The 14,953-nt window shown below is 31.7% G+C and overlaps 1 protein-coding gene across 1 annotated transcript in view; it reads left to right on the top strand.

Moving 5' to 3' along the window:
• Positions 1-14,953, top strand: part of LOC126883002 (ATP-binding cassette subfamily G member 4) — a 192,607-nt gene that overhangs the window by 106,530 nt on the left and 71,124 nt on the right. The window contains exon 2 of the mRNA XM_050648148.1: positions 9,530-9,647. Coding sequence (XP_050504105.1) covers positions 9,530-9,647 — 118 coding nt within the window. The remainder of the gene's footprint in view (positions 1-9,529; positions 9,648-14,953) is intronic.

The raw sequence follows: 14,953 nt of genomic DNA, 5'->3' as shown, positions 1-14,953 counted from the left end.
CTTCGAAAGTGGATTTCTAATTCACAGTCTTTGTTAAATGAACTTGCAGACAACAATGTTTTCAACTCAATTCTCATGTTAGGAGAAAATGAATCATCTAAAACTTTAGGCATTCAGTGGCTTAGTCAACCAGATTTGTTTATTACACCTTCAGACCATGTTACAAAAAGAACAATTATTCTATCTTATATTTCCAAAATTTATGATCGATTAGGATTGCTTAGCTCATGTATTATAATAGCAAGAATTATTATTCAAGAGTTATGGTCTAAAGAATTACTATGGGATGAACATATTCCTAAAAACTTGTGGAAAACTTGGCATGAATTTTATGTTCAATTAAAAAACCTTAACAAACTACAAAATATTTCTATAAATAAAGGAACTCTTAATGCAAGTAAACTCAATAGTGTTACAATGAAACTTAATAAATCAGCCCAAATTGAGTCATTTTATGATATTATTCACATTCTAAATACCAATAAACAATTACCAAAGCATTATAAAATACGTTCATTGCAACTTTTTATTGATGAGGTTGGTGTCTTGCGTGTAGGAGGCAGGTTACGTTTTACTTTGCTTAACTTTGACATAAAACATCCAAAATTATTATGTTCAAAGCATCCATTATCACACCTCATAATTAAACACAAACAAAATACACTCTTACATGCAGGAACTCAATCACTTTTGTCTTCTATTAGACAAAAATATTGGATAAGAGGAGCAAAAAATCTACTAGCTAAAAGGTTTATAAAAGACTATATGATATGCTTTAAGGAAAAGCCTACTCTCTGTACAGCACTCATGTCTAACTTACCTGACAAACGTGTTTTGCAATCATTTCCCTTTCAGCATAGTGGTATAGATTATGCTGGTCCATTTTCAATTGCAGATAGAAAGGGAAGAGGTAAACTAATTACCAAATGCTATATATGTGTTTTTGTATGTTTTTCAACCAAGTCAATACATCTTGAATTAGTTTCAAATTTAACGAGTGAAAATTTTGTGGCATGTACGTAGATTTATTTCAAGACGAGGTATGCCTTCAAATATATACTCAGATAATGGTACTACTTTTATAGGTGCCTACAATGAACTTAAGGAGTTGGGTCAATTTTTACAACAGCATCAAGGTGTTGTTTTAGATTTTGCAGCAAATCAGGGTTTCATCTGGCATTTTATACCTCCATACTCTCCCAATTTTGGTGGCCTATGGGAGGCTGCTGTCAAAAGTACAAAATTTCATTTTAAAAGAATTTTGAAAGATGCAATATTGACATATGAAGAGTTTAATACACTATTAATTCAAATTGAAGGAATATTAAATTGCAGGCCGTTATTTGCATTATCCAATGATCCTCCTGACCTAAATCCTCTAACTCCTTCACATTTTCTTATTGGACGGATCATCACAGACCCTCCTGATGCTGATTTTCAAGAAGTTCCATCTAACCGACTATCTAGACTTCAATTTGTGCAACAACTGAAGCAACAATCTGTAATCGGTTTTCAAAAGACTATGTCACTCAACTACACAAGCAGTATAAATGGAACGAACCTGCATCTCCAATAATAGTGGACAGTTTTGTCCTCATCAAGAATAGCCAGTTACCGTCTTTCCGATGGAACATTGGACGAGTGTTAAAATTTTTTTTTCTGGAAAAGACAATATATCTAGGGTAGCGGAAGTTCGGACGTCCAATGGTGTTTTAAAACGATCTATTAGAGACCTCTCTTTACTACCATTACAGGACTCACATGTGTAATGTAGTTAATTTTGTTGTGTTTTATATTACATTAATATTATTATTATTTGAAGGTTCCCTTCAAGGTGGGGGCTATGTTAAAACTTAATACATAATTTGTTTAATCCTAAATAAGGTGGCAATGACATATTTGCTGATATTTAGTAAGTTGCCGATTGTCAGAATGACAAGATCCAATAATTCAATTTCATTACGTACACCAACGAATGTATTTTAGACGAAGAATAAATTTAATAAATTGAAGATAAATTCCTTTTATTAGAACCACAAAAATAATACAGTCCACCCAAGATATTTATACAGAGTTTCCTCTCTCTATCATCCTGTGCCATTTTTCCTTGTTCATTTTCTAAGTTAGAAAATTTCTTTTTTCTGTATATTCCAACTACCTCCTTTAGTTTCTTATGTAGGTTGTGGTCATCATGTAGTTTTTGTAACTGTTCCATTTCCTCACACTGTTTCTTTAGCCACTTATTTTTTGCCGTTCTTATCTCTCTTCTTATGCGTTGTTGTTGTTCTCGATATTTGTCTCGGTCCCCTTGGTTTTTATGTTTTCTTCTTTCTTCGAACATTGCCAGGATTTCGTCAGTCATCCAACTTTTCTTTTGTAGTTTTTGTTTATAACCTAATTCTTTTTTTACTGTATCCGTCATTGTTTCCTCTATGGCTCTCCATGTGTTATCCAAATTAACTTCTCTTTCTAGTTCTACTTTTGTATTCTTTGTTAGTTCTTTGTTTAATTTCATACTTAATTCTCTTCTGGTATTCTCATCTTTAAGTTTAGCATAGTCTATTGTTGGTTCTGGTTTAGGTCTCCTCATATTAGTGATTTTTATTTTTATTTCTGCTAAGAGAAGGACATGGTCTGATGGAACATCGGCGCCAGGGTATGTACAAGTTCTAGTTATTGATGATCCAAATCTTTTGTTAACCATTATGTAATCGATCTGGTTTCGAACTATACTCTCGGGGCGGTCCGCTGGGGCTTTCCATGTATATAATCGTCTAGGTGGTAGCTTGAACCAGGTATTAGATATTTTCATATCTTCCTCTTGGCAAAATTGATATAGTCGTTCGCCTCGGTCATTTCTCTCTCCCAGGCCGTACGGGCCTATTAAATCGTCGTCTCTGCCTCTCCCTATCTTGGCATTAAAGTCGCCCATTATGAGGTTTACTTCTAAGTTGGGGGAGGGTTGTAACTAAGGGATGAATATTTAGGGGATGATTTTTTCTACGCCATATTACAGTGTATTACAAATGGAATAGATAAGTTTTTGTCCCATTCGAAAATCTCTATTCGTTTAAGAGATATAGTCTGGCTAAATTAGTCTGGGACACCCTGTATAGTGATGTGATAAAGATATTAAGTTGTGAGATAGTACTAAATAAAGCGTGTTCTTATCAGAGACATGTTAACAGTAGACAAGGCATACTGAGCAAAAAAGCGTAACGCGCGGCAGTCGATCGGTGGTCTATCTATCCCGCTTATTGGAATATCCTTTGTGCCATGGAAAAGTATTGCTATAACCGGGATATTCTAATAACCGATCATTGGTTGCTACTATAAATGTTTCGGAACCTCAAATTTCTATTCCTTAAACCGGGATATTCCTTTAACCCGGCAACTTTCACGTGGCTTTGCAAGACGTCAACTGCCACGTGGGGTGCTCACAGCACCCCTTAAAAATTTTCTGTTATCTACTTGTTTATGAACTAAATAATGTGTTAAGTAACACAGGAATATAAAAAAGAATGTGTGTGTACTTTGTACGCACGTAAGAAGTTATACTTCTATTATATGATTATATGATTATAAACGAAATTAATATACTTTTTATTTATATTTTATTTAAATATTAAACTAATTTATACTTACTACTTCTCAAACATTTTTATTAAAACAGTGCCAAAAATTAAAATAATAAAAGAATAAAACACACACAAACACATTAAAAATGCCACAAATGATTTCTGAACATTAATTGTCGGAAAAATTTTAGATTAAGATTTTTAAGATCGACTAACTAAACGGATTAAACTTTTGACATTTTTGAATTATGTAAATCAAATTATTTTGATTTTGAATTGAAATGATTTAGAATTGAAAAAATACAACAAAACATAGAGTAAGAAAACAATATATTAGGTGAATATTGATAGAAATTTTGATGGTAATCAAATTATGTAAATAAAAGTATTACATACTATGTATTTTGGTAGGTTCAAATAGGTAGGTACCTATGATACATTTACAATTATTACGTACCTGTTGCTTTAAAAACTATTTAAAAATCACTACAATTATAAACTTTTTTGTTTCGGTCCTCACAACAATAAAACTAATATATTATACATTTGTTTACCTTCATATTGAACAATTATTTATTATTGACAGATCATTTCAACACCCAATCAGAGCCCGTATAACGACTAATAAATTTCGCAATCACTTGCATCGTGCAAAGTGGCTATGTTCAAATATCATAACAAAATTTGATCAACTATTTTTAAAACACTTACCAGTGTAAGATTATTTAGCTTTGAATAAGCGAGATCGTAGATCGTCCCGGTTGATTGTTGTTATCCACAGTTCTCTACGCCTTCGAGCTAATAGGTTTTTTATCAGTAATTTTGTGGCACTCATACTAGTCACAGTTTGATGGGCTTTCACATTGGCATGCAACAATCATCTCTTCTATGTTAATAAGTCCAAAAATATAATATGAAAACTATTTAAAAAGGCACTATAACCATTAACTAACTTTTTGTTTGTTGTTTCTCTTCCTACAAATTTTAAAACGCAACAACCATACATAACCAAACCACAGTCCCACAGCTGTGCCACAGCTGCCATATTGGATAATTTTTGTCATGTCATTTGAACATCCAATCAGAACAAAGTTGTAATGCGACTGCGCCGGGATCAAAGGTTTTAATCCTATTAAAATTCACCCTCATATCGCGCGTAAAGAAGTATAACTTCAAAAAAAAGTTTTATTAACTTAGCTACTAATATATTATAAAAGTTAAAAAATACAATTAAAAAGGTGTTATAAGCAAATTAGCAAGTACCAAGCCATAATAAATGAAGTGAATTAAAATATTTAAAAAAAATAAGATTTATTGAGTATAGAGTCTATATTAATAATTTAAATCAGTTATTGCAATAAAAAATGTAAATTTGACCTGTTTATCAAAAACACAAAAAAATTTAAAACTTAAACTGCCAGATGATGACACCCCAATTCGACTTTAGAGCTACAAGTTTTGAATAACACTAAGTAACCACTTCAAACCCAAACAGATCTATGCTAAATAATATTATAGAAAGCTACTATGACGCACTGCACGGTTACCAAACTTGAAATACCAAATATTTGATGAAAATATGTTATGGGGTGCTGGTAGCACCCCACGTGGCAGGTGCCGGGTTAAGAGGTATTTGACAACAAAAAATGGGTTTTTTACAAAAAGCACATTTGCAACCTGGCTAGTCAAGTGTCCCGAACATGGTATATTTTTGCCTTATTTCCCTGGAGTACTAGTAACCTCGGAATATGAATACATGACCAATTATTAACGTTGTTAATAAAACAGTGCGTAGTATATTTATCGATTAAAGAGATAAGAACCTTAATATATGGAAATATTTTATTCATAATCGACCTCCCTAAGTATATTTATGCGTTAGGAGGTACCCTAACAGGTTTCTGTAATAAAAATTATTTTATTTTTTACGTCTGCAAGATACTTAGCGGAGTCTGTTTACAATTGACGTAGTTCTCCTTGCTTCAAAAGGTTATAATAATTAAAATAATGCAAAAAAAACCATAGAATCGTAAAATATACAGAATTTATGGAAGAATACTGGTGCTTCAAAAAAATTTGCGGTATTTTAATGAACTTGCGATAATAAAATATTTTGACCAGTGGCTCCCAAACGTATTCAGTTTGCAGTGCATTTATAGTAAATTTAAGTTCCAATATGTTATATAGAGTGTGACAAAAAGTTAGATCATTAATTTAGCCACATAGTCTGGCGTCAAAAATAGCTCAATTAAACCAGACTTACTACTTTTCTACTAAACACCCAAATTTTTGTGTTACAAATAAATTATTATTGTGCCATTGTAGCTTTAACACACTGTTGTAACATGTATCACATGTATTCAGTTGTAAAAATTTCAAGAAGATTCAGCAACAGTTATTGCAAAATTAAAATTGTTTATCCCAGAAAGCTTTTATCTACAACGTTATTATGCGTAAACTATTACGTCTACATGAATTCTGAAAGTACAAAATTGAAGAGAACGTCTTATTAAACGCTTTTATTTAGTTCAATAGTTTGCGTCAAATCTTTATACGTTAATTTGATTGTCTTTTCTTCAATACAAATGAATGAAAATTTGCAGACATATGCATTCGCGGGAACAATACACGAATAGTCAATAAAAAAAATGTTTATGTTTATTAATTATTGTTTAAATAAAAAAAAACGATAAAAAAGACGAAGTTTTCGATCCTAATAGCATTATTAATAATATTTAGAAAATATTAAAATATTACTAAAAGATTTTTAAATCGAAAACTTATTGGTCCATTCCCTTGGTAACACCTCCAAGGCTTCCAACATTTGCAAGCCAAATGGATGCTGAAGCGAAGAAGACAAGAGGGAATTCAAAAAATTTACAATTCACGACCCCGTCTGTTCAGCTGGTAAATTCCAACAGAAAATGGACCTAGTTACTCGAAGGAGTAAAGACCAATATAAGAATAAAATAAAAATTTTATTTTTAATTCAGTTGCAATGCGAAGGCAAAACAATCTTACTTTTCAATTAGAATACGGAGCGCAGTCCAGTCCCTTGAATCGCGATTTTCGGCTCTTATTGGAGCCTCATCGGAAAGAACGTAGGCTTGTTCTTATGGAGAGCTCCAATAAGAGCCGAAAATCGCGATTCAAGGGACTGGACTGCGCTCCGTATTCTAATTGAAAAGTAAGATTGTTTTGCCTTCGCATTGCAACTGAATTAAAAATAAAATTTTTATTTTATTTAAAAAAAAACGATTTTAATGGAAAACGCTTAAATTCTCTTGTTTTTTACAATGTAAAAACTTGAGGCTTTTACGGATTGTATAGCTAATGATATGAGCAATACATAATTTCACTTTTTACGTTAATTGTTTACGTTATGCTTCATTAATAAACAATAAAGTTTCAAATTTTTTGCCGATTCCGACTACTTTTCATGTTTGTACATCGTATGTTTTATACATATTTTAATAAACATTACGATATATTTTAATGTTTGAAAAGTGTAAGACTAAAAAGTAAAAAATAAAAAAATATGAAGAAAAAAAAATAAGAAACGCTTTTCTTTAGTTACGAGTGACTAAAATTAAAAGTATTATAAAAAAATCAACCAAAAAGCAAAAAATAAAAAAAAATTGAAAAAATCTAACACATTCGTTAAAGAAAAGCGTGGGGCGAAAACCGTTTATTCGATGAACACGCGCCACGCTTTTCTTTGACGGATGTGTTAGATTTTTTCATTTTTTTTTTTATTTTTTGCTTTGTAGTTGATTTTTTTATATTTTTAATTTTAGTCACTGGTAACTAACGAAAAGCGTTTCTTAAAATTTTTTTTCATATTTTTTTATTTTATTCTATATTTATGGTAAATATTGTAAAGTAGGTTTACAAAAATACTGTGATTTTAAGCTCATAAACATTTAACATAACTCAGATGCATCAACATGTAGGAAGTTAATTTTTTTTTTCTATGGATGCTATACAATGTGCCACTTCTCTCACTATTTACATACATTCAAAACGAAACATTTCTCACACAGTGAGAAAAGTCGGCCATTGCCGGTTTTCCATACACATAATCGTCGTTTCCATGGTAACATGCACAATACAAACACAATTATTTTTGTCAAACAAAATGTGTTGAAGCAAAACTTACCAAGAATTACCCTTTGAATACCCTGCAAAAAGCAGTATGCAATATTTGTATTTTGACGCAAATGAAATCAGTTTCTATAAAGCTGTTAAATAAGTGGAATTGCGCGATTTTTGGCATTTTTACGACTCTCATGAGCTCAATAAAATTTATCACTTCCATTGACCGGTCGCTGAAATTGTTAGTAGAATTTCCATTGTTAGAGCCTATTCTTCAAAATCTATTCATAAAACATGAAATTTAGATTTGGAGATGTATTTGTGTAAAATAAGGAAATCGTTATATTTGGCCATGTACTTCAAGTAAAAACTGATTCCCTAAGACTGAGTACAACTCGACAGACTGGTAGAATATAAGAGGGTCCCATTGATATGGGCGCCAGGCTTCTTGCAATACACACCATTGAAAGAGCTGATAAAGTTGCCAGAAAAGGATAAGCTACAAAATCTTCGGTCCTGAACAGGCCTTAGGGATGCCAAAAAGCACCGTCCTAAAAGTATACCCACTCTATACCGCTGCTCTGCCTTAAATTCTTCAACCATGACACTCTCCTTCTTCTATATACTCCTTCCGCCTCTTATCTTTCCTTGTATTATCAGTCTTAGAATTTCATATCGCTGTCCCCTCATTATGTGGCCCAGATACTGTAACTTTCTTATTTTTATTGTGTTTATTATTTCGCATTCTTTGTCCATTTCTCGTAATACTTCCGTGTTCGTTTTCTTCTGTGTCCATGATATATTATACATCCTTATGTAACACCACATTTTAAATGACTGTGGTTTATTTATGAGTTCTTGCTTCAATGTCCAGCTTTCAAGTCCATATTGCAGTACCGAGAACACGTAGCATCTCAAAGCTCTTACCCTCAGTTCTCATCCAAGGTCTTTGTTGCAGAGAATTGTTTTCATTTTTACAAACGCATTTCTTGCTATTTCTATCCTGATCCTTATTTCTGTTGTTTGATCATTTTTCTCTAAAATCCAGATTCCTAGGTATTTGTATTTATCAACCCTTTCTATCGGTACCCCTTTCATTTCCCAAAAATATGCTTGTTTGTATGTTTGTTTTCTTAGTTATTATCATGTATTTGGTCTTTTTTTATGTTCATTTTTAGTCCATATTCTTCACAGAAACTGTTTGTCTTGTTTAATAGTAATTGGAGTTGTTCAGCAGAGCGTCCCGTGTCATCTGCATATTTTATGTTGTTAAAAGATCTTCCGTTAATTATTATTCCTTCACTTTGAGATAGTAATGCTTCTTCAAAAATGGCTTCACTATATACATTAAAGAGCAATGGAGACATATTACACCCCTGTCTAATTTTTCTCCTGATTTCAATTTCTGGACTGGGTTCGTTATCTATTACAATTTGTGCTCTTTGATTCCAGTAAAGGTTTGTTATTATTCGTAAGTCACTTTTGTCTATGTTTTTTGTCTTTAGAATTTGGACTAATTTTTCATGTCTTACTTTGTCAAATGCTTTCTGAAAATCGTAACAAACATGCACATCCACATTCACATCCATGTGCATCTTTGAGCTAACCCATTAAAAGCAAATAACGCCTCTATGGTTATGGTGATTTTAACAGCAAAAGAACACAAACGATTTTTATTGGCGACACACTCGCAAGTAAATCAGTGGTCATATAATTATGTATGATTATTATTATCAACGTTTATTAAATAATTCATATTCCCTTTATTATTGACAATATGTACTAATAAACATATATTATTAAATTTCTAATACATTAATTGCATTTTGCTCATTTTTATGTTTACTTTGTTGCAGAAGAGAAAAAGATTTTGAAAAATGTCAGTGGAATGCTACGTTCCGGTGAACTATGCGCTATTATGGGACCATCTGGTGCTGGAAAATCCACCTTACTCAATATACTCACTGGATACAAGTAAGATTTTTAATTTTTCTGTGTTGGTCTGTCTTACCACCTATCCCCTTAAGAAAGACTACCACTTTATCAAATTTATTATATCTGGAATAAGTATTTTTAATCTCCTCGTTAGTAAATTTCATACATAGGATTGTCGTAGATTATCGAAGGAGATTGTCGGATAAATAAATGCCATGTTGGTGGTCAAAATTAAAGAAAAAACAAAAACAAATAAAATCCTTTATAAAAGGTATATTTATTAAAATCACTAAAAAGGGCTACATCACAGAACTAGTTTTCGATCTAATAACAGATCAGCATCAGTGCTGACCTCAAATAAGTATAACCTGATAAGTTAACGTAAAGTTTTTGAAATTTTGACTACGGTTTTAAAAAGTTATAGGTGATACTCACAGGTGCTAACATGCTAACCACCAAAATATAAAAATATTCGGGTAAAAACCCCCTTTCAACTTGATCCGTCATGGAAACAGATTATAAATGTGAAATTGAACATGGATGTACAAAATATCTCATGTATTTGAGCCCAAATCGAGTTGATCACATGTTGAATAGATGATGGCAACTGGCGACTAATAGCGGAAATCCTGAATGATGACATGACAGAAAAGACAGTTCCACAGGAAGTTGAAAAATTTACTTATTAAGTGTTTTTAATCTCCTCATTAGTAAATTTCATACATAGGATTGCCGTAGATTATCAGTGTAGCCACTGGTGTAAAGCTTGTTAAAATTGAAAACAGTAACGACCATCACTCCACTGTGATAAATAATTATTTTATTTATTTTATTTATTTAATCAGTTAAGCCCATTCGTACCTTTCGGTGTTGGGCTGTTTACAACTAGTTCAATATCTACATTTCAATACATTTTAATAATTATACAAAACTTTTATTTTAACAATACAATTTTAATAAATATAAATTACTTATTTGACCCATTTTTCTGTCCATATGTTTTAATCTTGTGGTGCTTCTTTGATACTTCTTTTCCATGCTGTTCTATTTTGAGCCAATTGTTTTACCATACTCCATTGCAGTCCTCTCTTCTCTGCTTCTTGTCTAACTTGTTCTTCCCATCTCATTCTTGGGCGACCTACTTTATTTTTCCCTTGTACTCTGACTTCATATACTTTTTTCGTTATTCTTGTGTCGTTTAGTCTGTGGATGTGGCCCAACCATCCTAACTGTCGTTCCCCTATAATTGTCTCTATGAGTTTTATCTTTAGAGCTTGAGTTATTGTGTCGTTTCTTATTTTGTCTCTTCGTGTGACCCCTTCTATTTTTCTCAAGAATCTGATCTCTGTAGCTTTGATTTTTCTTTTGTTGTTCTTTGTTAGCGTCCACGACTCACTCCCATAGACGATTGATGGTCGAACCACTTTTTGGTACACTTGTGTTTTGACTTCTTTGGGTACCTCTTTCTTTCCAAAGAACGTATTTCTTAATGTATTATAAATTGTCCCTGCTTTTCCTATTTTATTGTTTATTTCTTTGTCTATTTTACCATCTTCTTCAATAATTGTACCTAAGTAGTTGTAGCTGTTTACTTGTTCCAAAACTTGTCCTTCTACCTTAATTTTTATCACTTTTTTTGTAGTTGCCATAACCATTGTTTTACTTTTATCTGTGTTTATTTCCATGTTCATTTTTCTTAGTTCTTTTATATAAGTGTTTATTATTTGTTGCAGTTTCTCTTCCGTGTCAGCTAACAATACCATATCATCTGCAAATAGTAATTCTTGTATTTGTACATTGTTCATTTTCCATTTTCCCAATATCATGTCTTTAGATTTCTCCTTGCATTGCTTTGTTGCGTCATCTAGTACCATTGAGAAAAGTAATGGACTTAGTACACAGCCTTGTTTTAGTCCTATCTTTGCCTGGAATTCATCAGATTCTTGATTGTGAGTCCTTATTTTTATTTTATTATTTTTATATAAGGCTTTAATTATTTCTATCATATCCTTTTCTATTCCATTTTTCTTTAAACATTTCCATATATCTTCCCTTCTTATTCTATCAAAAGCTTTTTTCAGATCAATAAAGCATATGTGTATCTCTTTGCCTTTCATCAATAGTTTTTCTCCTATTTGTCTCAATATGAATATCAGATCTTGGGTACTCCTTCCTTTTCTGAAGCCATGCTGGGATTCTTCTAGTTTTATTTCTAGTTTTTCCCTTAGCCTTTTTTCAATTATTCTATTGAATATTTTGGCAGGAACGCTTGTCAATGTAATACCCCTATAATTTTCGCAATTTCTTGCGTCTCCTTTCTTAAACAGTGGTACTATTATATCTGTTTTCCAATCAGATGGTATTTCCTTTGCTGTGATTATTTCATTTAGTAGTTCTCGGAATTTTTCTTTTGAATTTTCACTCATGTACTTTAACATTTTAGCTGTGATTTCATCTTGGCCTGGAGATTTTCCCAATTTTAATTTGTCAATGGCTTCTGCAATTTCCTCTTTTGTTATTTGCTGCATTTCCTCTGTATTTTCGATCATGTCTTCCTCTCTTTCATGTTGATATTGTTTCCATTCTGTTAGTTCTTCAAAGTACTGCTTCCATCTTTGCATTATTTCTCTTTCTGTAGTTAATATATTTCTTTCTTTATCTCTTATGTTTCTTAATCTATGTGTTTTCTTTTGTCTTAGCTGTTTCAATGTACCATAGAACAATTTTTGGTTATTAAAATAGTTTTCATTCATTTTGTGTCCAAAATCTTCCCAAGACTTCTTTTTTGCCGTTTTAATTTCTTGTTTAATGTCGTTTCTGGCCATTTTATATTTTTGGAAATCGTCCTCCGATTTGGTTTTTAGATACATTTTCCATACTTTTTTCTTTTCTTTCACTTTACGTTGTATTTCCGCTGTCCACCATTTACTTTTCTTCGAATATATGTTTGTGATTTTAGTTGTTCCACATACTTCTTTTGCTGTTTTCAATATGATTTCCTTAAATTGCTTCCATTTATTTTCTATTCCTGTGTTAATTGCCTTTATAGTCTCGAACTGTTTGGTTAACTTCTTCTGGTATTCCTCTTTACTATCTATTTCTCTTAATTTGTAGCTTTTTATTTTTTCTTTAGTTATCTTCTTTCTTTTTTCTGTTGTGTTATGTGTGTACACCCTTAGTTCCATTATAAGCAAGTAGTGGTCACTGCTTATTTCAGCCTCTCTTTTTACCTTTACGTCTTTTATCATCTTTAGGTCTTTTCTTTTTATTAGGAAATAATCTATTATGGATTTTTCTTTTCTCGATGAGATTTCTCTAGTATATTTGTGTATGTCTTTGTGCATAAATTTTGAATTCGTTATAACCATATCATTTGCTATACATAGATCTATGATTCTGTTTCCGTTATCATTTTTCATTTCTTCTCCATGTTGCCCTAAGTATCGTTCAATCCCTTTATTGTCTCTTCCCACCCTACCATTTAGGTCTCCCATTAATATAATGTTTTGTCCTTCTTTGTCCATCTCTGCTTGTAATATTTCAAAGAATTCATCTTTTTCCTCTTTTTTGGCATTATCATTTGGCCCATATGCTACGATTATGCTGGTTATATTTGTATTATCTAGTTTTACTTCCACTACCAATAATCTTTCGTTTATATATCTTTCACCTATTATGTTATTTGTCTTTTCTGTTTTTACTATTAGGCCTACACCTCCCGCGCCCCATTCTTTTAAGTCAACTCCTGACCAATATAAGCGGTAATCATCATTTAGATCTACTATTCCTCTACCTTTCTTTTTTATTTCAGTTACTCTTAAGTAGTCTATATTTTGTAGTTTCATCTCTTCAATTATTTTCTCTTCTTTACCGTTAATACCTCGCACGTTCCATGTAGCCATTTTTATGATTTCCTTTTCATTTTCCTTATGTTCCGTATTTTTATATATCTCACCATTTTTGTTCCTCGCTATATTTGTAGCTTCATATATATTTTTATTCGTGTCCATTTTATTTGCCAGGTTCGTTGTGTTTGTTTTCATGTCGCTTTCAATTTCTGCTATTCGTTTTTTGGATTTATTACTTCTAGTTTTTTCATAGTCTTATTCCATTTCCATATCTCGCCATTTATAGTTATTTTATTGTATCCAATTTTCACCTTATTTCCTTTTAATTCTTCTTCTTTTGCCATTTTTCTTATTTGCTTGTTCTTCTCACGCTCCTTTGTTGTCATGTCATGATTTATGTATACCTTTTCCTGCTGCAGTTCTTTTAATTTGTATTTGTTTTTCATGATTTGTTCTTTTTCGTCTTCATTATTTATTTCAATTAAGCATACTTTTCTTCCTATTTTATGAGCTGTTTTTACATTAATATTTATCTGTAGAGTGTTTTTTATTATGTTCTCCACGAATTGTTTAAGTTCTGTTTTATTTTCTGTCTCAATTTCAATTCCTGACATCACTATATTATTTTTCCTTTTCTCTCTCTCTAGCCATTCAATTCTATCATTTGTTTCCTCTAGCTTCTCTTTTATATCTTTATTTTCTTCTTTTAGTTTTTGATTTTCTTGTCTCAATATCTTATTTTCTTCTCTTATCATTTTTATATCTTCACTGGTTTTGTCACTCTGCTTTTTGAGCTCCGACACCATCTCTATTAATAGATCTAGTTTTTGTTCTTTACTATTTGTTTTAGATGGTATTTGTGAGAGTTTTCTATTTTTTGATCTTTGAGTCGCATCATCCGGATCTCTTTTCCTTTTGCTGTCGTCCGAACAGTCGTCGCTGTCCTCCACGTTCTTGTTTGTTTCGCTTTGTATTATTTTATTATCACCTTCCGCCATGTTCTTGTTTATTTCACGGTATCTTAGTGATAAATAATTAATTAAAGTAAAATTAAACTTGATGTTATAGTTATGTGTTTAGAGCAGCTGTATTAAAATGCAGTCAGGTGATTTTTGTCCATGATGGAAGTAGGCAAACCACATTACACATAAAAACAATAACTATAAAAATTCATAATAAATCCTTTTGTGCTCACACCTAAGATTTGAAAACGCATTTTGTGTTGGTTTAAATTTCTCAATTATTGAGAATGCTGTCTAGCCGGACAAACTTTAATGTACGGCAACACTGGAACAGGGGAAGTTTTAATTGTGGATCGTGTCATCTTAACAAGTTTATGATTGTGAAAACTAGCAGGTTGTTTTTAAGTTTATTCCATATCAAACTTTATATAATATATGAAAAAATGTGAAAGTCCGACAAGTAGAACACGTCAAATTACATGAATTATATTGGTGGTAAATAGCAGTCTGATTTTGCATGAGAGTTTAATGAAAT

The sequence above is a fragment of the Diabrotica virgifera genome, chromosome 4 (assembly GCF_917563875.1).
Source record: "Diabrotica virgifera virgifera chromosome 4, PGI_DIABVI_V3a".
In the NCBI taxonomy this organism is placed as follows: Eukaryota; Metazoa; Arthropoda; class Insecta; order Coleoptera; family Chrysomelidae; genus Diabrotica; species Diabrotica virgifera.
Note: the sequence above shows the minus strand (reverse complement) of the source record. Positions and strands in the feature narration are given on the sequence as shown.